Consider the following 25,058-nt stretch of genomic DNA (forward strand, 5'->3'; position numbering starts at 1 on the left):
TGCATATAAGGGATTATGGTTTTGCATATAAGGGATTACATTGTTTTGCCACCTACTTTTTCTCCATGAATGATATGTCATGAAGATCTTTGCATGTCAGTTCTTTTAAAAGAACAACTTTTCCTTTTCATGGCTGCATGCTAGTCCAGTGTATTAACAGTAATAGGATTATAATATAGATGTGTAATTTATTTGACCAGTTTTTAAAAGTGTTTATTTATTTATTTGGCTGCACTGGATTTTAGCTGTGGCATGTGGGATCTAGGTCCCTGACCAGGGGTCAAATCTGGGGCCCCTGCATTGGGAGTCTTAGCCACTGGACCACTGGGGAAGTCCCTATTTGACCAATTCTTGAAGGGTTTCTTCAGGGTCTCTGCCTGGACTCTCTTAGTCCTGAGCCCCCTGCAGTAAGTGAGTCCACGTGGGGGCTGGTAAATCCTCTGATTTTGTGGAGCTGGTTTCCAGGACCAGGGGTGGAACTTAGGCTGGCAACTCTGGCTGACTGAATTCGACTGGCATTTAAGAGGCCGCTCCATCTGAGCCACTCTGTGAGGCAGTTCAGGGTGCGTCTGTGCAGACGGGGCACAGCGCAGCCCTCCTGCTGCTTTGCACCTTGAGGGCGAGGGAGCGCCAGGGAGGCTCCTGGGAGCAGGGGTCCCAGGACCTGACTTTTTCAGTCCCCTCCGCACAAAGCTGTGAGAGCGTGAAAGTGAAAGTCGCTCAGTCACGTCTGACTCTGAGACCCCATGGACTATATGGACTATATGGTTGTTGTCCATACTTTGACATGTCATTCACGCTCATCGCTAATTCACATCTCCAGTGACCGTGCAACTCCTGCTGCATCTCGTTATTTCATGTATTAACAAAAAAGCACATGTATTTTTAAATCAAAAAATTTTTTTAATGTATTTTGGTAACGGTCTCATTATAATTGGTTTCATTCATAATTTCTACATATATTATTCAAGGTATTTAAAGAACTTATTCTGAGAAGGAGTTTATCCTTGCCTTCACAGGACTGCCAAAAGAGTTCATGATTTAAAATAAAAGAAAGAGAACTCCAGACCAGAAAGTCTCTTAGGGGCCTCCTTGCTCTAATGTATGTTCTTTCTGGTACCCCCAACACCCTTCTACCAGTCATCCACTTAATAGGGAACCTTAGCAAACACCCTCTGCATCCCAGACACAGAGCAGTGAAAGCTACTGGTCCCACTATTGATTGAGCACCTACTGTGTGCAGAATCATTGACAGGCATCTCATAGAATGTGGGAGAGAGATGGTCCCCAACCTTGTTGAGACCCTGGCTTGATGGAGGAGGCCAGGCCTTCACCTCTAGGGCGCCCCCAGTGTGCTCAGGGCTCTCTGACCCCTGCCTTGGCAGAGGAGACTGAACACGTAGGTTGACTTCACTGAGAAAAATTGCAAGGTCTGCACCAGAGAGGCCACCTCTCCCAGTCTCATGGCTGTGGCTGCTAGTTCGGACCTGAGGAAGGGTGTTCAGAGGAGAGCCTAAGGGGTTTATGCCCAGTCCCAGTCACTTCAGTGAGACAGGTGTCCCTGTGGAGACCAGCACTGACCCCTCACCTCCTGCCCTGTCTCTTGTTCAGACACCATCTGGCTACACATCCGGTCCCAGGGCCAGTGGACCAACAGGTTGTTTGAGTCCTTCAAGAAATCAGACCCAGTGTTCTGTGGTTCCAAGAGGCTCTCGAGGAGGTTGGAGATGAAGAGGAGTCAGAGGAAGTCCCAGGTAAGTGACTGAAGGGGAGAAAGGGTCCACCATGGTGACAAACCCACAGGGACCAAGTTGCCTTCTTAGCTGGCAACCTCTGAGCAGTTGTGAACACTGGCTGGGACAGCACAGAGGGTAGGCCAATTGAGAATGTGTGGTCCAAGAGCCTCCTGGAAGCCGGACCACACGTGATCCTTCCTGGTCCAGTGTGCTCCATTAGAAGGCAGGGGCCAAGGCAAAGAGGGGGAAATTGAGAGGAGAAAAATCCGTTTCTACCTCTCTGCTCTAGTACTTTCTAACTGTATGGACTTGGGCACATCTTTTAGCCTTACTGAGCCTCAAGTTGTTTACCTATGAAATAGAGGTGGTTCCTGTCCTTGGCTTTCCTTTCTAACATGATTGTTTTAAGGACCCATGGAATGTATGCATGTAAAGTATTGCGTGAACTGGCAGCGTGGTCCAGGTGGACCATTCATTATCCCTATCAGCACGTCCACCACCACCATTATCATCGTCACCACCATGAGTTTAATAATCTTTTGAGCCCTGATAAAACCCATACAATTGACAAACTGCCAATGAATACAGGCTCTGGGAGGCTTGGGAGGAATGCAGAGAGGTCAGAGCAGCACTTGAAAAAGCAGGAATCGATGTAGAAGGCTGAGGGTGCCTGAACACTAGAAGGCTGTGCCACCAGGCCTGGAATCAGGTTAATAAGTGGAAACCCTGCTGAAGGTCAAAGGAAGAGATTCCCCCAGGCTGACCCAGCCCTTCCTTGCCCTCGTGGAATATAAAGTCCAGAGAAGGAACCAGGTGGAATCCTGCCTGGCCAGACCAGAGGGCCCTTCTAGAAAGTGCCAAGAGTAGAACTTTGGGGAATGGAGAGGTAGGTAGAAACAGGCAGGGTGTTCTTTCCTGTTAATCAGGGGAAACCTCTTGAAGGAGGAAGCTGATTTTCAAAATGAGGTGAGTGCTGGCACACTGCGAATTGGTGGGTAGATGTACTAAAAGCTGTGTTTCCTTGGGGTCTCAGGCACCACTGCCAAAGAGTAAATTGGCACAGACTTTCTGGTGGACAGTCTGGCTATATGTGTCTGCATTTTAAATATCTATACACAGCAGCTTAAAAGTGAAAGTGTTAGTTGCTCAATCAGGTCTGACTCTTTGTGACCCCATGTACTGCAGCCCACCAGGCTCCTCTGTCCTTGCCTGGAATTCTCCAGGCAAGAATACTAGAGTGGGTAGGCCTTCACTTCTCCAGGGGATCTTCCCCACTCGGGGATGGAACCTGGGTCTCCCGCACTGCAGGCAGATTCTTTACCACCTGAGCCACCAGGGAAGCCTTCCTACCCAATGACTTAGCAATGCCATTTTTAGGAGTTTAATCCTAAAAAGCTATTTGGACATGTATGCAAGCTCATTAACCACTTCGTTCATTCATTCACTTAGCAAATATTTAGGGCTTCCCTGGTAGCTCAACTGGTAAAGAATCCACCTACAATACAGGAGACTTCAGTTCGATCCCTGGATTGGGAGGTTCTCCTGGAGAGGGAAAGGCTACCCACTCCAGTATTCTGGCCTGGAGGATGCCATGGACTCCATGGGGCTGCAAAGAGTCAGACACGACTGAGCAACTTTCACTTCATTTATTGAGCACAGGATCTACTGTTTTCCAAGTACTACTCTAAATGCTGGAGATTTGTCAATAAACAAAATACCCATTGTCACTGCTTCCAGTCCGGAGAGGGTGGTGGACAGTAAATACACAATAGAGACATAATGTGTCACATGGTAATAAAGACCATGAAGAAAATAAGTCAGAGTAAAGGGGAAGAGCTGTTTTATACACCATGGTTGTTAACAATAATGAGAAAATGAGTATAATCAAAATGCCCAACAATAGGGAAGCAGTTTAAAAAATTACCAATCACCCTTCTAATGGAAGAGTAAGTTGCCTAAAAAAGATTATGTAAATGTATATGCATTAGCATGTAAAGCTAGCCAAGATGTAGTAAGTGGAAAAGCCAAGTTACAAAGTAGTATGTTCCATTTATGTGAAAGTGCATGTGTGTAAGTCTGGAAGGACAGAAAATGGTTAGAGAAGTTGTGTTTTCTGTTCAGGGTGCTTTTTTACTTTATCCTTTAAAATTCTGTAGTTTCTGAGTTTTTGTTTTAAATTGTATTGATTTATGATTTGAATAATAAAGCAATATTTGTTTTGAAACCTAGCAGGGCGTGCAGCCCCAGCCCATCGATTTCCGAGCCTCAGCACAGAGTGCAGTAGCCTCCAGCAAGGAGGTGACTGTGGAGCTGACATCCTACAGGCCGGAGGGAACTCTGTGGCGGGAGCGCGAAGGCATGGTGAACACGGGGACAAAGGATAGGACTCGGGCACTGAGGCAAGCTGCAGCCGAGGACCGGGTCCTGGTAAGGCTGAAGAAGCTGGAGCTGGGGGTTGGAGAGCCAAAGATTTTTCTCCCAGGAATGGTGGGTGGGTCCTTGGAACTTGGAAGAGAGGGCCCCAGTCAGGAAGGACCCCACACCACATGGTGTTTCTGCAGCCTCTCACCTGTATGGCAGGCACCTTTGTAACTTTTACCATATTTACTTCCCATAGGTAATATTTCCCACTGAATATTTCTCCTTACATCCCAACAGTACTTTAAACTTAATTGTATTTTAAAAGGATTCTTTAGATTAGTGTGTTTAATGGAAAATCAGTATCATGTGCCATAAAAAAGATAAGTCTAAAAGCAAAAACAATGTTATTAAATTCTTGCCAGATGTTTCTGCCTGTTAAATGAGGCTCTGAGCCTGAAGCTGCTGTCTTTGTCTTGTTCCCTCTCTGTCTCTGTCATGCTCTCCATTTCTTTCTTTCTCACATCGTTAAAAGGAAAAAAAAAAAGAAGAGGGAATAGTAAGTGTTAGAAGTTAAGGGGGTATAATAACCATGATGTAAGGCTTTCTCCTTGCAATAAGAAGGATTTTTTTTTAAACTGTTAGAGGAGTAGCCCTCTCACAGTGCACCTCCTAAAATAACCATCACAAGTAGTTCAAGGCCAGCACCGTGGAGGACACAAAATTCAGTTGCCCCTGGACAAAGGAGCAATGTGGTGTGATGTGGTGAGCGCAGGACAGGCAGACAGAGACCCAGGCTCCACCCCACCCTCTACTCAAGCGAACTTGAGTGAGTCATTGTCACACTCCCAGATTCATCTCTTCTGTGAAAGGAGGGATTTGCCTGGATGATTGTGAAGGTCACTCCTAACCAGAGAGACCTTCAGCACAGGCCTCTGAAGCCCTTTTGTGGGCCTGTTTCCTTCATCTTCAGGGAGGAAGCACATGAACCTCAAGGAATCTGGTCTGGCTGTGCTCAGCGCTGGAGGAGTGAGGCAGAATAGACAGAGGAGGCCTGCTCTCTGCCCTCAGGTGGCTCCCCATCGGTGAGCCCACGGCAGGGTCCCCAGGGCAGGGTGAGCTGTGAGCCAGGCCAGCACCTGGTTTTTCTACCCGGAGACCCTGGGCAAAGACTCTAGGAAGGTGGCCACTCCAAGCAAGGTGCACACTGAGGGATGCGCAGGAATTTTCCAGCCGGGGAAAAGGAAAGTGTGGTGTGCTTTAGGCCCAGGGAAAGCATGCTCACGGCCAGGGTGTGTCTGGAAACGTGAAAGCAATCGGGTGTAGCTGAGCCCACGAGGCAGGTGGGCTGAGTGTTCTGTCACACCTGAAGCTGACTTGTATTGGACCACAAGAGCGATTGTTAAATTTTCAGGAATTTTGAGAGCCTGTTTTTTTTTTTTTTTATTGTTGTTGTTATTTATTTTTTATTGTTGGCTGTGCTGTCTTCATTGCTTTGCTTGGGCTTTCTCTAATTGCGGTGCCGAGACTTCTCATTGCAGTGTCTTCTCTTGTTGTGGAGCATGGGCTCTAGGCTTACGGGCTCAGTAGTTCCAGCATGCCAGCTCAGTAATTGGGGCTCAAGGGCTCTAGATCATGAGGTTGGTGGGGGAAGCCAGTTATTAAAACCAGTCATTGGTGGGAGCCGTGATGACAGTGTTCACATCAGAAATCTCGACACTAACAATCAGGAATTTGTTTTTGGTGGTCCTTTCTTCTGAGGAGGAGTCAGTTTACCAGCACATCACTGATGTTTTCCCTCAAAAGTGCCCCATGCTCCTTGGAATGGTTTGGATAGAAAAGGCAATCCCCTTTTTGTAAGGTTGCTCAGACTGCAAGGGCGAGTAAACCTCTGAGAAATGCCTGGCCCACCCACTCCCAGAGACCCACTTTCTCTGCTCTATGCTCTGCAGGTCTCCGAGATGTGCTCTGAGAACCACCAGTTCTGTAACATCAAGGTGAGCGGTTCCGGGGGTGGCCGTGACCAAAACCACTGCCCCAAGCGGAGGACAAAGCCTCTGCCCACGGGGAGGGCTTGCTGGGGCGCTCAGTTCCCGTGCTCTTCGTCCCCACAGCCTGACTCCCAGGTCTCCAGATAATGGGAATCAGACCCCCGCCCACCCTCACAGGGCACACGGCTGTGCTGGTTGGACCCTGCTCTCACCAGATCTGCGCGTGGGAGTTCTAGGGTGCTCCCAGACTCGAGAGCAGAGTGCAGTGTGTGAACAGTGCTCTGAGCAGGAGCCACTGACTCCCGGGTCCCAGCCCAGGAGACAACTGCCTGCATATACAGGGGGTCTGAGGTGTTGGGGTCCACTTGTCACCGCCCAGCCATCCCTCTCTCTCCTCCAACCCCTCCTGTGTGCAGTGCTACATCGATGGCCCTTATGGGACCCCCACTCGCAGGATCTTTGCCTCCGAGCATGCTGTGCTCATCGGTGCAGGCATTGGCATCACGCCCTTTGCCTCCATCCTGCAGAGCATCTTATACAGGTATCCTGGGGCAGAATCCTGAGAGATGCCCCCCTCCCCACTCCCTGTCACCTGTCTCCATGTCCCCTGTTACCTCTTTCCTCTTCTGTTTCTCCTCCTGCTCTCTTTTGGGGTCTCATCCCCCCCCTGCCACCCCACCCTCCCTCCCTGTCGCCTGCACTGTTCTCTGGGGTCCTGAGAAATCTCATACTCACCCCAAACTCAAAACCCCTCCTGTCCCCTCCCCTCAGACACCAGAAGAGAAAGCACATTTGCCCCAGTTGCCAGCACTCCTGGAGGGACAGTGGTCAGGACGAGGACATGAAACTCCACAAGGTGAGTGAGTGCTGCCTCCTACAGGCAGGACTCCAGAGCTTCTCCCCAGACACCAGAGCCAGTTCCTCCCCGCCCAGCTCGTCTCTCCACCTGGAGAGACACTCTGGGCCCTGAAGGCAGGCCTCTCATTAAAGAACACAGCCTGAAAGTCAGGCAGCCGGGATGCAGTCACAGCCATGATGCTTGCTAGCCGTGGCCTGATGGTGGTTTTAAAAATGAAAATGCTTGCCATTTGAAAATTCATTATTCTGTGTAAGCCACTTAAAAGAGTTTCTTTTTTTTTTTCATTTATTTTTATTAGTTGGAGGCTAATTACTTCGCAACATTGCAGTGGGTTCTGTCATACATTGACATGAATCAGCCATGGAGTTACATGTGTTCCCCATCCCGATCCCCGCTCCCGCCTCCCTCTCCACCCGATTCCTCTGGGTCTTCCCAGTGCACCAGGCCCGAGCGCTTGTCTCATGCATCCCACCTGGGCTGGTGATCTGTTTCACCATAGATAATATACGTGCTGTTCTCTCGAAACATCCCACCCTCGCCTTCTCCCACAGAGTCCAAAAGTCCGTTCTGTACATCTGTGTCTCTTTTTCTGTTTTGCTTATAGGGTTATCATTACCATCTTTCTAAATTCCATATATATGTGTTAGTATGCTGTAATGATCTTTATCTTTCTGGCTTACTTCACTCTGTATAATGGGCTCCAGTTTCATCCATCTCATTAGAACTGATTCAAATGAATTCTTTTTAACAGCTGAGTAATATTCCATGGTGTATATGTACCACAGCTTCCTTATCCATTCATCTGCTGATGGACATCTAGGTTGCTTCCATGTCCTGGCTATTATTAAAAGAGTTTCTTAAAAAAAATGTTCTTCTGGCTTAATAAGCTTAAGAGCTCAGAACACTGCTTGCTGTGAGCAATAGATTATTAGGGAAAGCTCTGACCTGGCAGTCTAGAACTTCTGGTCCCATGCTGCTCTGTAGCCTCATTCTTTACCTCTGTGAGCCTGTTTGCACCCCCATCCCACTCCCCTCCCACTACCCCAGTTAAATGGCAATGATAGTGTGTGCCGTGCTAAAAGCAGGGTGGTCACATGAGGGAGCCTAGGGAGCACAGATAAGAGTGAATGAGGGTAAACCCCCCCACCCCCCACTCTGATCTGGGCCCTTCTCCCTAGGTGGACTTCATCTGGATTAACCGAGACCAGCAGTCTTTCGAGTGGTTTGTGAGCCTGCTGACCAAACTGGAGATGGACCAGGCTGAGGAGACGCAGGAGGGTAGGAGAGGGATGGGGCTGGAGGATGATGGGGTGGGGGGCGGGGGGCGGTGGAGTTCAGGGTCTCTGTAAGAAAGTGTTTATTCTCTTCCTATCAGAAATGTAGGGGAGAGGGAGCTGTTTTTCCCCCCGACAAAACATAATAATTTGTGAAACTTAAGTGGGGGGAACCCATTCATAATCCCATCTAGCTACCCAGGCATTTTGAAGGATTTCCTTCTGTTACTTTTTTCTTATTCACATTTTATAAAAATGTATAGCCTGTTTCCCTGGTAGCTCAACTGATAAAGAATCTGCCTGCAATGCAGGAGACCTGGGTTCATTCCATGGGTTGGGAAGATCCCCTGGAGAAGGGAACAGCTACCCACTCCAGTATTCTGGCTTGGAGAATTCCATGGACTGTATAGTCCATGGGGTCACAAAGAGTCAGACACACTGAGCGACTTTCACTTTCCACCCATTTCTCTTTTTTAAATGACATTTCTTTTTGTTCAAAATGAGCACTTATTAAAAAGTTAGATTCCCAGCCCTTATTCCAGACCTTCCAAATCAGATTCTCTGAAGTAGGACTAGAGAAGTTACATTTTAACATGCTTCTCAGATGATTCATATTCACGCTTCTTTAAGAAATTTTTTGAGGGACAAGTTATGTACAGTAAGATTCATCAATTTAAGTGTCCAAAGAATATAATGGCACTTTGACAAATGTGTCCAGTTGTATGACCTTAAAAGCAGGGTGGTCTCATGAGGGAGCCTAGGGAGCACAGTCAAAACATGGACCATTTCTTTTACCCTCAAAGCTCCCTCATCTCACTTTGCATCAACACCCTCTCTCCACTTACAGCCCTTGGCAACCAATGATCTGCTTTCAGTCACGATAGTTTTGCCTTTTCTAGAATTTCATAATAGTGGAATCATATAATATTCATGTAGTCTTTTTAAACTTCTTTCACTTAACATAAAACCTTTGAGATTTACCCATGCTGTTGCATCTTTCAGTAAGTAGTTAATTCTTTTTTTTTGTTGAGAAGTGTTCCATTTTATGGACATACCACAATCTGTTTTTCCATTCAGTTGTTGGTGGATATTAGAGTTATTTCCACTTTTTAGCCACTTTTGACTATGAAAGTCTTTGTGTGGACCTATGATTTCCATTTCTCTTGGGTTGATACTTAGAATTGGGATTGCTGGGTAGTATGGAATGTGCTCAGTTTTACTTTATAAGAAACTATCAAATTGTTTTTCCCAAGTGACTGTACCATTTTGTATTTCCATCAGTAATGGAGTTCCAGTTGCTCTACAACCTCATCAACTACAGCCTCATTTGATATTGGCAGTCTTTTTAATTTTAACTCATCTAGTGGGTGTATAGGGGTATCTCAATATGCTCTTTTTTGTCTGTTTTGGTTTTAATTTTTTTAAATTGAAGGGTAATTGCTTTCCAATGTTGTGTTGGTTTCTGCTCTACAACAACGTGAATGAGCCATAAATATACATCTATCCCCTCCTTCCTGGGCCTCCCTTCCCTGCCCACCCCACCCCTCTAGGTTCAAAATACTCTTTTTCCAAAAAATTTTTTATTTATTTTTTATTTTAGGTTCAATATACTCTTAATTTGCATTTCCTTAATTACTAATAACATTGGAGATATCTTCATGGTCTTGCTGTGTATGCCTTATTTATAAAGTGTCCAAATATTTTGTTTGCTCTTTAAATCCAATGTTTTTCTTGTTTTTACTAAGTTCTGGGAGTTCTTCATATATTCTGGAAACAGCTCTATAACCAGGTGTACATTTTATAAATATGTTCTCCCAGTCTGTGGTTTGTCTTTTCATTTTCTTAAACTATCTTTTGAAGAACAAAATTTTGAAATTTTAATGATGTCCAATTTATCAGATTTTTTTTCTTGTAGAATTCATGCTTTTTGTGTTATATCTAAAATCTTTGCCTTACATGAGGCCACAAGTGTTTTATGTTTTCTCCTAGAAGTTTTATAGCTTTAGCTCTTTATTTAGATCAGTTTTATAATGAATTCAACAAGGTCCAGGATATACAGTCAACATGTGAAAGTCAATTCTATTTTTATTTGTCGTTGTTGTTCAGTTGCTCAGTCATGTCCAACTCTCTGTGACCCCGTGGACTGCTGCACGCCAGGCCTCCCTGTCCTTCACCATCTCATGGAGTCTGCTCAAACTCATGTCCATTGAGTCCATGATGCCATCCAACCTCCTCATCCTCTGTCATCCCCTTCTCCTCCTGCCTTCAATCTTTCCCAGCAGCAGGATCTTTTCCAACAACAAATAATTAATATTTGAAAATCTTTAAAATACTAAAAGCATGAAATGCTTAAGGATAAACTTAGTAAAATATGAGCAAGATCTGAACACTAAAAACTATAAAACATTTCTGAGAAATAGTTTTTTAAAAAATATTTCTTGTACTTGGAATTTATTGACCTTCTTGGTCATATGGACTTAAGAGTTTTCATCAAATTTGGATAAATTTCAGCCATTCTTCCTTTGCATATTTTTTTCTGTCTCCCCTGCCCCTTCCTGTCACTTCAGTTACACAGATGTTATACTGATATCTCACAGGCTATTGGGATCTGGTTGTTGGTTTTTTCCCACTCAACCTATGCCACATTTTAGGTAGTTTCTGTTGCTATGGTTTCAAGGACATCTTTTGTTCTGCAGTATAGTACAGTACAGCGCAGTGCTCAGTCCTATCTGACGCTTTGTGACTCCAGGGACTGTAGCCCTCCAGGCTCCTCTGTCCATGGGGATGTTCCAGGCAAGGATACTGGAGTGGGTTGCCATTTCCTACTCCAGGGGATCTTCCTGACCCAGGGATCAAACTGGATGTCTCTGGCGTCTCCTGCATTGGCAGGCAGATTCTTTACCGCTGAGCCACCTGAGATCCTTCCAATTCTAGTAAGAGTCCCTCCAGGTTTTTAAAAATAGGTATTGAGAAGCTGATTCTAAAATTAATATGTAAAAACCAAAAGACCTAGAATAGCTATTAATCCTATCCATTGTGTTTTTCATTTCTGTTATTGTGTTTTTCTTCCACAGAACTTCTGTTTGGGTATCTTTTATGTCTTCTACTCTCCTCATCATGGCCCTTTGTTTTGTCTTTACATTCTTAAGCATGTTTATAATATATGTTGTAACATCTTTGTCTAAGTCCATCACCTCTGACATTTCTGGATCGGTTTCTAATTACTAATTTTCTCCTGGTTATGAATTGTATTCTCCTGTTTTTTTTGCATGCTTGATAATTTATTATTGGATGTCATGCATTGTGAATCACATGTTGTCCTGTTCTGGATTTTGTGGTATTTCTCTAAATAGTACTGTACTTTGTTTGGGTGCACAGTTACATTATTTAGGATGATTTGGATACTTTCAAGATTTGCTCTGTAACTTCTGTTAGGGTGAGTCCAGAGCAGCCTTTATTGTGGGTCTGATTCAGTCCCAGAGCTAAGGTGCTACACCTCTGAGGACTCATTCTACTGCCTTGTATATTACAAGCTCTCTGCATCCTTGATGATGGAATACAGATTATTCCCAGCTCCGGCTGAGCTCCAGGCACTGTGGCGCCTCATGTTTCCTGGTAGTTTCCTTTCACGTGTGTATAGACTAACCCTCTGCCAAAGACCGAGGGGGAACTTGATGCAGCTTTCTAGAGCGGTGAGTCCCTGTCCTCCCGTCCTCTTTCTCTTCTTCCTTCTCTCTCTCTTTTGTCTGCAGGTGCCTTTCTTCTAGTTTTGTGCCTGGCACGTCCTAGCTGTCTTGGCCTCTCTGAACTCCAGTATCTGTCTCCTCAACTCAGTGAGGCTGACACCAGTCGGCCGTAATGCTCACTTCATTATTTTCTCTCTCAGTGAAGACAGTTCTGCACAACTTGTGGATCAGTGTCTGGACACCATTGTTTTATAGATCTTGCTCATGTTTCTAGTTGTTTAAGGAGAGAGAGTGTTATGATTCCTTTTACTCACATATGGTTTTTAAAAACTTTTATTAATTATTTATTTGACTGCATGGGGTCTTAGCTGTGTGTGGGGTCTTTTCTGTAGTTGTGGTAGGCAGGCTTCTCTTTTCGTGGAGCCTGGGCTCTAGAGTGCACGGGCTCGGTAAACACGAGTGCGGGCTTAGTCGTCCCACAGAATGCAGGATCTTAGCTCCCTGACCAGGGGCCAAACCCATGTCCTCTGTACTGGAAAGTAGGTTTTTAGCCACTGGACCACCAGGGAAGTCCCTCCAATGCTGATTTTTAATAGATGTAATCTGTAAGTAGAGATGAACATATTTATTTATTTGTGGTGTGTGCTCAATATTTTTCCTGATGAAGTGGCAATCAAAAATTCCAGAAAGTGGTCTAAGGTAAAGATTATATAGCTTGGCATGTACAAATTCTTTTGTGGATGGTCCTTTCTTTTATATGTTTGTTAAATTGAGATGCTTAAAATCCTCCTCCAGCCCATGCAGTCTCCCCTCCCCACCCAGCAAGTGTTGTACCCTACATTTTTTACTAAGCACTATATGATAACATGTTTCTCTGGGATACATAGTCGTCCTCTTGAGACATTTTTGTGGAATACTGCGGTTTTGTACTGTACTTAAAGTTGATCTATTAGTTACTATTTTGTTTTGTTATGCTTTACTTGTGGAAAATCTTATAGAAGAAGGAACATTTTTAGATATGCTTCTAACTTCAAGAGAATTGGTGAGGTTTTTTTATACTGTTGAGTTCACTGGAACTAGATATTATTTGGCTGTTTAATTATCACAGGGTTGCCATGAGTAAATTCAAATTTCTATAATAAACATAGTTTATAAGCTCAAGTAATCAAACAGAGTTTTCTACAAAAACATTCCAACACATGTAGTTTACTATAATAAACATCCAGAGCCTTAAAGCACAAGTCAACAATCTTTGGAAGATGACAATTAAACCCTAGATGTTGCAATAAAGCTTCTTGCCCTTTCTTGTAAATAATAATTAAAGCAAATATGTATATAGCGTTGACTTTGTTCTAAATGCTTAAGTATTTTAATTCATATAAGAAATGTGCTTTTATGATGATAGCCTCAGGGGAAGTTTAGATTTAATTTAAATTTTCTGGTTACTGGTATATAAATATTTACTGTTTGCTTCTTCCTAATCTATGTAAGCAAAGGGTAACAGCGAACCCAGTGCTTTGCATTCTCAAAGTCACTTGAGTCAACAACTTTGCTACCTCAAATTTCTTCCAAGGCTTCTCATTAATTGCAGCTGAAGCACATGGCCTCTGATTTAAACTTTAATTATATACCAAGGTTTGAGTTAAAGAATTTGTGGTTTATAATTTTTGATGTCTTTAAGTTTCAGTCATTTTGTTTGACTTGAATCTTCTACTGTAACCCAAAATAACTCTAGAACCTTGAGCACCTTGTTTTGCCTCTACTTCTTGGTCTGAAAAATATGGATACTAAGTACCTAGCTCTTAGGATTGTCATGAGGATTGGATGAGAGATCATCTGTATAGCACCCAGAACAGGGGCTGGAGCTTAATACCTGCTCAGTAAGTTAGCAGTAGCAGAAATAGTACTGAGATTAGTAGTAGCAGTAGTAGTAACTGCTCACTGAATTTAATATTAGAAGTAATAATAGTAGTAGTAATTGCCCCATAAATTTAATAGTAGTAGTGTATCAATACTAGTAGTACTTAATGACTTATCTAATGAATAGTACAATTAATGGTTCGCCATAAATTATTCAACCATGCCCCTACTACGGGACATTTTGTTTATTCCTAATTCTTTATTATCATAAGTAAAGCTGCAATTAATATGCATGTGCACAGAGATTTTTTTTCCCTTTCTTTGGATGATTCCCTTAAGGGAGTGTCCCAGAAATGGGAGGACTGTCTTGAACACAAGTGTCTTGGAGAGAGTGAAGACGTCCACAGCACCTCCTCCTCCCTCCCACCCTGTCTCCTCATCTCCTTTTTCTCCCCCATGTGGGGGGTGGTGACTGTGCGGGAGGGGGAGGAAGGACCAGGGTTCTCTGGGGTGGGCACCCCTTACCGGACGTCTCTTCCCTCCTGTGCCGCCAGCCCTGCTCAAGCTCAGTGATGTGTGAGATGAAATGTGCTGTCCCTCTTAGGGTCACTTGCATTAAGAATTTTCTTTGTTGGAGCATAGTTGCTTTACAATATTGTGTCAGTTTCTACGGTACAGCAAAGTAAGCCAGCTATATGTGTACATAGATCCCGTCCTTTTTGGATTTCTTTCCCATTCAGGTCACCACAGAGCCCTGAGTAGAGCACCCTGAGCTGTACAGTAGTTCTCATTAGTTAGCTGTTTTATGCATGGTGGTGGATATATGTCGCAGAGCTTCCCAGGAGGCACTAGTGGTAAAGAACCCGCCTGCCAGTGCAGGAGACATAAGAGACACAGGTTCAATCTCTGGGTCGGGAAGACTCCCTGGAGAAGGGAATGGGAACCCAGTCCAGTATTCTTGCCTGAAGAATCCCATGGACAGAGGAGCCTCATGGGCTACAGTCCATGGGGTCACATTGAATTGGATATGTCTGAAGCGACTTATCATGAGTGCACATATATATGTCAATCCCAATCTCCCAGTTCATCCCATCCTCCTTCCTCCTTTGGTGGCCTTATGTTTATAGGGCCATCTGCATTTTTAACAGTGGCTGAGATTTTAAGCCAAAGGCTAATAAAACAGTAGAGAACAAGCTGGGATGGCCTGAATCCTTGAGGGAGAGGCAGGGATGTGGGGCAGCACTCAGCAATCTTCTCCCCTTCCTGGCACACAGGGAAAGTGATTACGTTTGTCTGCCACCTCTGGGATCACAGAGGAAACTGCTTGAGCACAGAGATGCCCACTGAAGGCACCAGTTCCTAAAGCTGGCGGGATCAACAGCTCACAGACCTGTCCCGTTGCAGACATAGAGCTGTGGACACTCACGCCTAATGGGTCTCCTTGATGCCAGTCTCTGCCCTGTCCCTTCAGTCCTCTGACGCCCCTCCCTGAAATGCCCTTTTCATCTCATCATGCCCTGCTCCAGGACCCTCTCCCTGCCCTCCTTCCCTAGCAAGGCATTCCAGATCCTTCCCATTCTGGCCTCAGTGTGTATTCAGTCCTGTCCCCTGTCACGCCCATTCAAGGATGCTCTGTCCCAGCCTGGCAGTCACATCATGACCCACCAACCCCAGTCTCCTGCCCTTGGCTCCTGCGGCTCCCTTCTGAGTGTACCTTCCTCTCACCTCCCCTTTGAGTCTCACCCATCTGCCAAGACCTCACCCAGTCCCCCCCAGCCCGGGAAGCAGCTCTGTCTGCTCCCGCCTTCCCTGTATATCAATAGCATTTGCCCTCTGATCCACTCCCAGGTGGTTCAGACGGTAAAGAATCCGCCTGCAATGCAGGAGATGCAGGTTCAGTCCCTGGGTTAGGAAGGTCCCCTGGAGAAGGGAATGGCAACCCACTCCAGTATTCTTGCCTGGAGAATCCCACAGACAGAGGAGCCTGACAGGCTACAGTCCATAGGGTCGCAAAGAGTTGGACATGACTAAAGTGACTTAGTATGCATGCACACACTCAAATATGAGGTCTAGCTCCTGGGGTGGTTGTAAGGCTTACATTGGACAGTGGCTATAAGGTAACTTGTGAATGCTGTGCATAGGGCCTGCCCAGCTCAAGCAGCCCAAGGTGGCCATCTTTCCCCTCTATGGTGTTGGTCAGATGGAGGTACTGGATGAACACGTTAGCTGATGGTATTTGTATGAGTCCCCCTCCAAGCCCTGGGGCAGAGTGGCTGGTGTCCTGCCCTGTCCCCATCAGAGGTGCTGGCCCCTCAGCCCTGCCCTCTCCTCCCACCACGTAGGCCGTTTTCTGGAGCTGCACATGTACATGACCTCTGCGCTGAGCAAGAACGATATAAAGGCCATTGGTCTGCAGATGGCCCTCGACCTCCTGGCCAAGAAGGAGAAGAAGGATTCCATTACGGGCCTCCAGACACGCACCCAGCCTGGGCGGCCTGACTGGAACAAGGTAAAGGCCACCTGGAGTCCTGAGGCCTGCAGGGACTAGTGGGGCTGAGAGCCGGAGGCACTGGCTAGGAGATTTGGGCCAAGCAGCCAGAGGCAAAGCTTGGGGCCAGCATCCAGAGTCCAGCTAGGATCTCAGGGCTGGAATGGGAATCTATGTTCTGGCTCCATCACTACCTCACTTTGTTCCACCACTAGCCTCTGTTTCCCCATCTGATCACAGAGGAAGTTAGTCCATGGGACCTCTAAGGCCCCTCCCAGCCTGCAAACACCCTGCAGACCAGAGTCCAAAGGCCCCAGTGGACAGAGTTCTGGGGAGATATCAGGCCTTATCCCAGTCTTTCTATTTTATTCCTCAGATTGATTTTATTATTATTTTTCCTCCCTGAGCACTTACCAGTTGGGGTGTAGTGTTTGCCTGAAATGACCAGAAGGTATTGTTTTTCAAACTGCTGTAGGTGACCCATGTTTAGATGGTAAGAGCTGGTGGGGAAGAGATGCCAGCAGGCCTTGAACACCAAGAAAACTTTAGGCAAGGAAATTCTTAAGCAGAACTTGGGGTGGAAAACGGTCCTCCCTGGGGAAGAAAGCCTGACTTCAGGACAGAGGCGTTTTGCTGGAGGCCTGTGAGCTGGCGTGAAGTTGGGGTGTTGGGGCTCAGTGTGCCCGCTGGGCTCTGCCATCGCCCCCCAGCACTGCAGCTGGTTAGTACATGTCTCCCCCATGGATGCAGCCCCTTAAGTGGAGGGCCTGGGTCTTATCTGCTTCTGGTCCAGCCCTCCCTGGGGTCTGGGTCAGGTTATATATTCAGCAAATGGCCCCTAAACTAATGGCCGAAGCCAAGCAGCTATGCCCTGGAGCTCCTCGTGGGGAGGACAGCCACCCTGGCCCGTCATGCCCTCAATCCCACCGGGTGAGTCACTGGGCGGGTCCAAAGCCCCCTCTTCTCCCTCTGCCCTTCCCCCATTCTGCGAACTCTAGGTGTTCCAGAAGGTGGCCGCTGAGAAGAAAGGCAAGGTGCAGGTCTTCTTCTGTGGCTCCCCAGCTCTGGCCAAGATCCTCAAGGGCCACTGTGAGCAGTTCAGCTTCAAGTTTTTCCAAGAGAACTTCTAGCCCTGCCTCTCCCAGCTCTGCCCAAACCCACTCTGCCCGCCAGCCTGATCAGACTGCTGCTAGTGCCCTGCAGGGACCAGCCTCAAGAGGACCCAGCAAATCCAGCCCCACATGCAGAACAGCAGGCCCTAGGAGGCAGATGGACTTCCTTGAGAGCCCAGGGGGAGGGCGGGGCCTTGTGGGGTGCTGCTGTGAGTTTGGGAATTGCTGTGAGGCTGGGCAGACTTGGTCGGGGGGTAGAGGGGTGGAGGTGATGTGGTTGGGGAGCACAGGGGGCCTTCCCAGGGCAACCCGTCCTCCAGAAGTCCTCTGAGGACACCTTCCCTCCTACTACAGTGGGCCCAGACCCACCTGATCATCATGATCATTCCGGAACTTCCACACACACAGCATTTTATTATGAAAATGTTCAGACATACAGAAAATTTAAAGACTCATCCAGGGAACAGTGTTACCCACTTTTTAGATTCCTCAGTTAACATTTTGCTGTGTTTGGCTTACTGCATATTTTCTATCTCCCCCTCCCTCTATTCTGGAGAAGGAAATGGCAACCCACTCCAGTATCCTTGCCTGGAAAATCTCATGGACAGAGGAACCTGGTGGGCTGCAGTCCATGGGGTCGCAAAGAGTCGGGCACGACTGAGAGACTAACACACACACACACTCCCTCTGTTCATCCATCAGGCTATCCTGTTTTTCTGATGCATTTCAAAGCACACCTTGCTACTCAGAGGAACCTTCTTTAAAGGTAGATTCCTGGGACCCATGCCCAGAAATTCTGATTCTGCAGATCTGGGGTTGAGACGTGGAATGTGTGTTTTATCCAGAATCCATGTCCATAGGGAGAGATGAGCAGCTAATTTTCTCTTCTCTTTATGATGTTGTCTTCCCATCTCTCTCTATATCTGTGTCCCTTTTCTTCTCTCTGTCTTTCTCCTTGTGTCTCTCCCCTGTGTTGGCCCTTCCTTGCTTGGCATGATGCTTCTCCCTTCTCTCCACACACTGAGTCATTAGAGAAGTGGGGTGGAGACAGAGTCTTGGTGTGTGTTTCCAGGGGAGTCAGAGAAGTCCTGTGCCTGGGAATCTGGCAGGTTGTGACTTGTAGCTCAGTTCAGCTGTGCCCCAGTGGTGAGCCCTGGAAACCTCCTCGAGCTTGTTTCATCTGAAGGATGGGCCTGATGCCCCGCCTCCCCGATCACAGTTGCTGGGGGTGAAATGAGACATTACCAATAGTGCTCAGGACATTCATCCTCTGTCCCTGGGTGGCTCTTTATTGCTCCAGCATCTGAGTCTCTGCATCTTCTATTTCATGAAAGTGAAAGTTGCCCAGTTGTGTCCAACTCTTTGTGACCCCATGGACTATGCAGTCCATGGAATTCTCCGGGCCAGAATACTGGAGTGGGTAGCCTTTCCTTTCTCCAGGGGATCTTCCCAACCCAGGAATCAAACCCAGGTCTACCGCATTTCAGGCAGATTTTTTACCAGGTGAACCACAAGGGAAGCCCAAGAATACTGGAGTGGGCAGCCTGTTCCTTCTCGAGGGGATCTTCCCAACCCAGAAATCGAACCAGGGTCTCCTGCATTGCAGACAGATTCTTTATCAACTGAGCTATGAGGGAAGCCCATTCCCTACTTCGTAGCTCCCTCTCTGTCTGTGCTGGAGCCTCTTTTTGTATCTGTCACTGTCCAGACAGGTATAGATGGCAAGGACAGCAAATACAGAAGCTCTCCTGGGAGACTCGTTGGGGAGGCAGTGTCCTGGGTGGTAGGCAGGGGCAGCAGGGCTGGCCTCACCCCCAGACCTGAGCTGGGTGTTTTCTCTCTGCCCCACACTGAAAGCCCCTGGGGACCTCACAGTTGCCTCACATCCTCTGCCTTGCAGCTGGTCTTGCTGGGGGTTCCATCTCTTCTGTGACAGTCTAAACTCTCCTCCCCAAAGCAGCTTTCAGGGGGTTGGAATCAGGCACTTTCCAATGGGATTGTAGAATATACCTTTCTTTTCTGTGGGTTAGAAGTCCTGGGCATGGAACAGGTAAAGATGACAACCATGATGGTGACACCTCTTAAAAGGGCTGGGCATCAGAGAGGGACCTGGGACACAGCAGCTGAGGGGAGTGCAGAGGACACTTGGAGTCATCTTGTGGGTGACAATGAAATGACATCGGTGAGAGAAGTTCTTTTCAAATAGCAGCAGCAAAAGGGGACTTCCCTGGTGGCCCAGTGGCTAAGACTCTGTGCTCCCAATGCCAGGGGTCCAGGTTTGATCCCTGGCCAGGGAACTAAATCCCACATGCCACAATGAAAAGTTCCCATTCCGCAACTAAGATATCCCACACGCTACTACTAAAGATCCCACGCGCCACCACTAAAACCCAGCACAACCAAATAAACTTGTTTTTAAAAAGCAGCAGCAGCAAGAGAAGGGGATGGTGGATAAGGATGTCGAAGTGCACCTTGGGGCAGAGGGCAGGACAGAGCGTGAGGACTGGGACAGAGAGAAGGTGGGACACAGGACGTCGTATTCCGGATGCAGGAGGAGCAGGAGGAAGAAGGCAGGAGGGAGGGTGGGACCCGGCTGTCAGCCCAGGTAACGGAGGCGCCCGCGCGAGCCCTGTGGAGGGCAGGAAGGAGGGGCACTGGGTCCACGGGGCCTCTCCTGGGGGTGCGCATCACATGTCTGAGAGGCCTGGTGCTGGGGCCTCTGCGCACAGTTGTGTTTCGTTTCCAACAAGCCTGGGATAGACATCTAACTCCCATGGAGAAACTCGGACCAAGAACAGTCAACTTACCAGCCTGGGGTCACACTCCTGGACCCCTGTTCCCTCCTGTTGAGTCTGTGTTTTTGCCTTGTCATCAGACTTGGGAAAGCTTGGGGAGGAAAAAAGTGTCATTTAGCAGGGTGTAGATGTAAGCTAAGAGGGTATCCTGATGGGGGACTGGTAAAGAGAATATAGCAAAGTCATGTGGCAAGAGTTTGCAGACCATTCTAGTGTGTGCTAATGGGACTTCACACACACACACACACACACACACTCATGCACACAGTCACCATTATCTTACAGTTTGCCCAGGACAACTGTTCATACTCCCCTGAAACACTGGTCCCCCAGTCCGCAGTCCCTTGCTCTCTCGTTACAGATTTCCACTGATCTGCCACTGCATACAAATAGCAATTTTATCTTCCAAAGGGCATGGGAGCATGTGGAGGAACTTGCACCTAGATTCTAAAATCCTTGAAGGATCCACAGGTGTGACTTGTGACCATTTGTGTCCAAGGCTTTCTCTCCAGACATATCCTAGTTCCCCACTGGAGGGCGCTGCGGAACCGGCGATCTCAAGAGGGTTTGTTTTGCTGGGAGGGAGGCTGGTTTCCGAATGGTAGTGAATCTGGAAGAGCCAGGAAATAAAGCCCCACCCCAAAGCTCTTTGCTGGAGGCAACAGCTCCATGCCGGGACTCAGGCAGAACCGTGAAGTCAAGAGACTTCATTTTCAAGATTAGAGTTTCTCGGGACTTCGTGGTGGTCCAGTGGTTAAGACTGTGCTTCAGAGTCTCATGCACCTTCACAGGGTGCATGGGTTCCATCCCTGGTCGGGAACTTCCACATGTCATGAGGCGCAGCAAAGAAGAAAAGTCAGTTTCTCTAGCTGCCAGTCTCTTACCCCGACACACAAACACACAAATGCACACACCGCCCTCCACCTCCCCCTCTGCTCCACACCCACACCACACCACACACACACAGCCCTACACCTCCCCACCTTCTGCTACACACACACATACACACACACACGTGCGCGCACACACACCACACCACACACAGCCCTACACCTCCCCACCCTCTGCTCCACACCCACACACATACACACACACACACACACACACAGCCCTACACCTCCCCACCCTCTGCTACACACACATACACACACACGCACACACACACAGCCCTCCACCTCCCCACCCTCTGCTCCACACCCACACACATATGCACACACACGCGCACGCACACACACACCCACACACATACACACACACAGCCCTACACCTCCCCACCCTCTGCTACACACACACATGCACGCACACACACACACATACACACGCACGCACACGCACACACACACACAGCCCTCCACCTCCCCGCCCTCTGCTCCACACCCACACCACACCACACACACACAGCCCTCTACCTCCCCACCCTCTGCTGCACACACACACACATACGCACACACATGCGCGCGCGCACACACACCCACACACATATGCGCACACACACACACACCCCACCCCTCCCATCCCTGTGCCCAGTGTACAAGTTCTGGGCTTCCCTCTTTTCTAGCTGCAAGGTCAGAGCAGGTCTGGGGCAGTGGGCTGGAGGGTGGGGGGAGTTCACCTCATCATAGGTGACAGGATCGAATATGTGGGTGTACAGATCAGCCGGGCCGTCCATCTGGATGTTTCCTAGATGCCCAGATGGGGGCCAACCTGCCGTTAACCAGAAACAAGTGCATCCCCAGGACTGGCTTTTGCTTCTTCCACCCAGGTGTTGGCAGTGCTCTAGGCGAACAGAGAGGGAATGCAGGTGAACTCGAGATCAGGGCGGGTTATTAGGGTGTGTACCGCCCACTCCATCCAGCTGGGAGCTCCCAGAGGTCAGGCCTGTGGCCCCAGGGCCTCCTGTAGACGGAGGGGCCTTGCGCGGATATCAGCTCCCCCGAGGTGAGGGGCTTCTTAAACAGAATCCTCCTCGGGAAGCGTCCTCTGCTTGTAACTGTCACGGCAATCTGGGGAACAAAAGCGAGAACACAAGCCCGCTGAACGAATCGCTTTGCCAGGCTCCACGACGCTGCTCTGCCGTGACGCCAGCTCTGGAGGGGACAGCAGCATCAGTGACACAAACCGTCTGACAGCCTCCCGCACCTGCGGTCTCTTAATACGCTGAGAGCCGGCCGTGCTGAGGAGCGCCGCCGCCTTGCAGACAAGGTGGAGGTGGTTCTTGTTCACTCAGTCGTGTCCGACTCTGCGACCCCACGGACTGCAGCACACCAGGCTTCCCTGTCCTTCACCATCTCCCCGAGCTTGCTCCAATCCATGTCCACTGAGTCCGTGAGGGCCAGCCAGCCATCTCGTCCTCTGTCCTCCCCTTCTCCTGCTTTCCGTCTTTCCCAGCATCAGGGTCTTTTCTAATGAGTCAGTTCTTCGCATCAGGTGGCCACAGTATTGAAGCTTAGAGAGATTAGCCACTCCGGTCAAGATCGGCTGCGGGCAAACTCCTGGGGCCTGTGCAGTGTGGGAAGGCTTTTGCCCTCTGAAATCCAGGAGCGGCCTCTGCATCTGGTCTGTGACCTAGGTCTGCCCTGTGACCTCTCGGAGCTCTTCCTGCCTCAGTGAACAGATGAACGATGTGCACATTTAAAGGCTTGTAGGTGCATAGTCTTTCCAAAAGTTACACAGAAATGTGTTTTATCTGTTTGCTCTGAGTGAGTGGGAAGGACGGTGTGGGTTGTTCTGTTTTTTTTTTTTTTTTACCTTTTTATTTTCTACCCCTGTATCAATTTTGATGTTTTTATGACAAACATGTATTAGTTTTATAGCTGCATTTTTTTAAAAAAGAAATCCAAAATAGAAGGCTAATTAAAAATTCAAATGTCATGTTTTCATGTGTTTCCATTCCATCTAACAAAAAACAAACAGTGTCTGTGTATCTTGCAGGAAATAAATAGAAATGTGTTGGAAGAGGGTAAGAAGGATATACACCTAACAGTGCCCAGAGGTCAACTGGAAGGAGGTAAAGGGGCACTTTGAGCTGTCCTCTCTGTTTTATTTCATGTATTTCTCTGTTACCCATGGAATGTTTCACAGCATAGAATTTTTATACCATGTGCTTCATATATTACTCGGTTTTTATCTGTGTACCTATGTGATGGTCTGCGTCCTTTTTAAAAGAATAAAGCATAATGGAGAGAGGGTCTGAAGTGAAAGTCACTTAATTGTGTCTGACTCTTTGCAACCCCATGGACTATATAGTCCATGGAATTCTCCAGGCCAGAATACTGGAGTGGGTAGCCTTTCCCTTCTCCAGGGGATCTTCCCCACCCAGGGATCGAACCCAGGTCTCCTGAGTTGCAGGAGGATTCTTTACCAGCTGAGCCACCAGGAAGCCCGATAAGAATAAAAGAAGCCCCCAAAGAATAAAGCAGAATGGAGAGAGTGTCTGAGGTGTCTCCTAAAGACCCCTCATATTGATGAGTTCTCCCATGGGAGTGTTTGGGGCCCTGCTGGCCCTGGGAATGGGCCCCTTCCACTGGGGGGCGCTCCCGCCTCTTCGACAGAGCAAGGCTGCTCTGTGCCCAGATTCAGAATGCAAAGCTGCCAGCCATATGTGCTCTAAGTATTCAAATTAAAGGCCCTTCCAGGCCCAGGGCTGGTCCAGAAAGACTGCCTCGGGGGCACTGACTCGGCTAAACAAATACTCACATTAACCAGCCTTCCTGACAGATTGATGCATCTTTTTATGATCTGTCTTTACAATATGATGACTCTCTCCTTTTAAAAATAAGATTAATTCAGACAAGACATTTATTTTACAGGGAAATCCATCCCGGGGTAGGGGGGTCGGGGGAAGAAGACTCCAGCAGAAAGGCAGAGATGGCTGGAGAAAGAGCACTCTCAAGGAAGCTTCCCGCCTCCCAACATTAGCTCTGTGACAGTGGCCCCATATTAGCTGCCCTAATCCTACACCACCTGGAATCACCCCAGTTGCATGAGTGTTGCCTCCTGGAGAAAACAAAATAAATCAGTGAGTGGGTTTCAGTGTGTGGTGGTGGGGTGGGGGGGCAGGGCGGGAGGAAGTGAGGGAGGGAATGGGTGTATTATTTTTTTTTTGGTAAAAGAAAAAAATTCTGAGATTCTCCCAAACTTGTTTGGACATGTGTGTATGCAGATTAAGCTTGTCTTTAAAGAACAGAGAAGTACATCCAAGGGAAATGAATTACTCGTCTCTGTCTCTGTGTCTGGAATAGCACTGCCATCTAGCAGGTGCTTGGCAGTGGTTCGTGAAGGCTTCTGCGCTGTGATCCCTGTTTCAACTGGTGGCATCAGCAGGTACCCTTGACTCCTCTGTCTCCCCATCTTCCTCCCTCAGCCAGCCACCAAGGGCTGCCAACATGCTTCTCACATCCATTCCCTCATGTGTTGGTACTGCATTGGTTCAGTCCTTCCATAGACTGTTGCCTGGACTATTACATCCGTCTCCTGGTTGGTCGTCCTTTCTCCAGCCTCTCTGGGTCTGACTCATCCTCCACACTGTTGCAGATCTGATTAGACCCCTTCCTGTTGGATAACTGTCCTGTCACAGTCATCAGACTGCCAAGACTGGCCACAGGCCTTCCTGCATGAGCCCTTGATTCAGTTCTGCAGGCAGTATCATTACTGGCCCTCCTGTGTCTGGCCAACATCCATTTCACCTTCATACTCTTAAAAATGCCGTAGAACTCAGCGTTGCCCTGAACCCTATGCCATTTCACACCTTCAAGCCTTTGCTTCTGCGGTGCCTGACATTTGGAGCACGCTTCCCCACCTTCAGATTGAGATCTCAGAACATTTTATCAGCTCATCTGTGAAGACTCCTTGCTGGTCCCTCCCAGCATGGAACAATCTCCTCTGTGTGATCACATCGGA

The 25,058-nt window shown here is 47.8% G+C and overlaps 1 protein-coding gene across 3 annotated transcripts in view; it reads left to right on the forward strand.

Moving 5' to 3' along the window:
- NOX5 (NADPH oxidase 5) overlaps positions 1 to 23,353 on the forward strand; it is a 40,526-nt gene extending 17,173 nt beyond the window's left edge. Inside the window, exons 10-17 of one of the 3 annotated variants that reach the window (XM_043470908.1) lie at positions 1,612 to 1,754; positions 3,966 to 4,163; positions 6,047 to 6,091; positions 6,502 to 6,626; positions 6,857 to 6,941; positions 8,123 to 8,222; positions 16,107 to 16,273; positions 17,251 to 17,909. In XM_043470908.1, the coding sequence (XP_043326843.1) occupies positions 1,612 to 1,754; positions 3,966 to 4,163; positions 6,047 to 6,091; positions 6,502 to 6,626; positions 6,857 to 6,941; positions 8,123 to 8,222; positions 16,107 to 16,273; positions 17,251 to 17,382 (995 nt within the window). In that variant the 3' untranslated portion in view covers positions 17,383 to 17,909. Of the gene's footprint in view, positions 1 to 1,611; positions 1,755 to 3,965; positions 4,164 to 6,046; positions 6,092 to 6,501; positions 6,627 to 6,856; positions 6,942 to 8,122; positions 8,223 to 16,106; positions 16,274 to 17,250; positions 17,910 to 23,090 lie in introns of those variants that run through there. The other 2 variants (XM_043470909.1, XM_043470910.1) reach the window with 2 other exon arrangements.
- The last annotated feature ends 1,705 nt before the right edge of the window (positions 23,354 to 25,058 follow it).

This window comes from Cervus canadensis, chromosome 6 (assembly GCF_019320065.1).
Source record: "Cervus canadensis isolate Bull #8, Minnesota chromosome 6, ASM1932006v1, whole genome shotgun sequence".
Classification (NCBI taxonomy): Eukaryota; Metazoa; Chordata; class Mammalia; order Artiodactyla; family Cervidae; genus Cervus; species Cervus canadensis.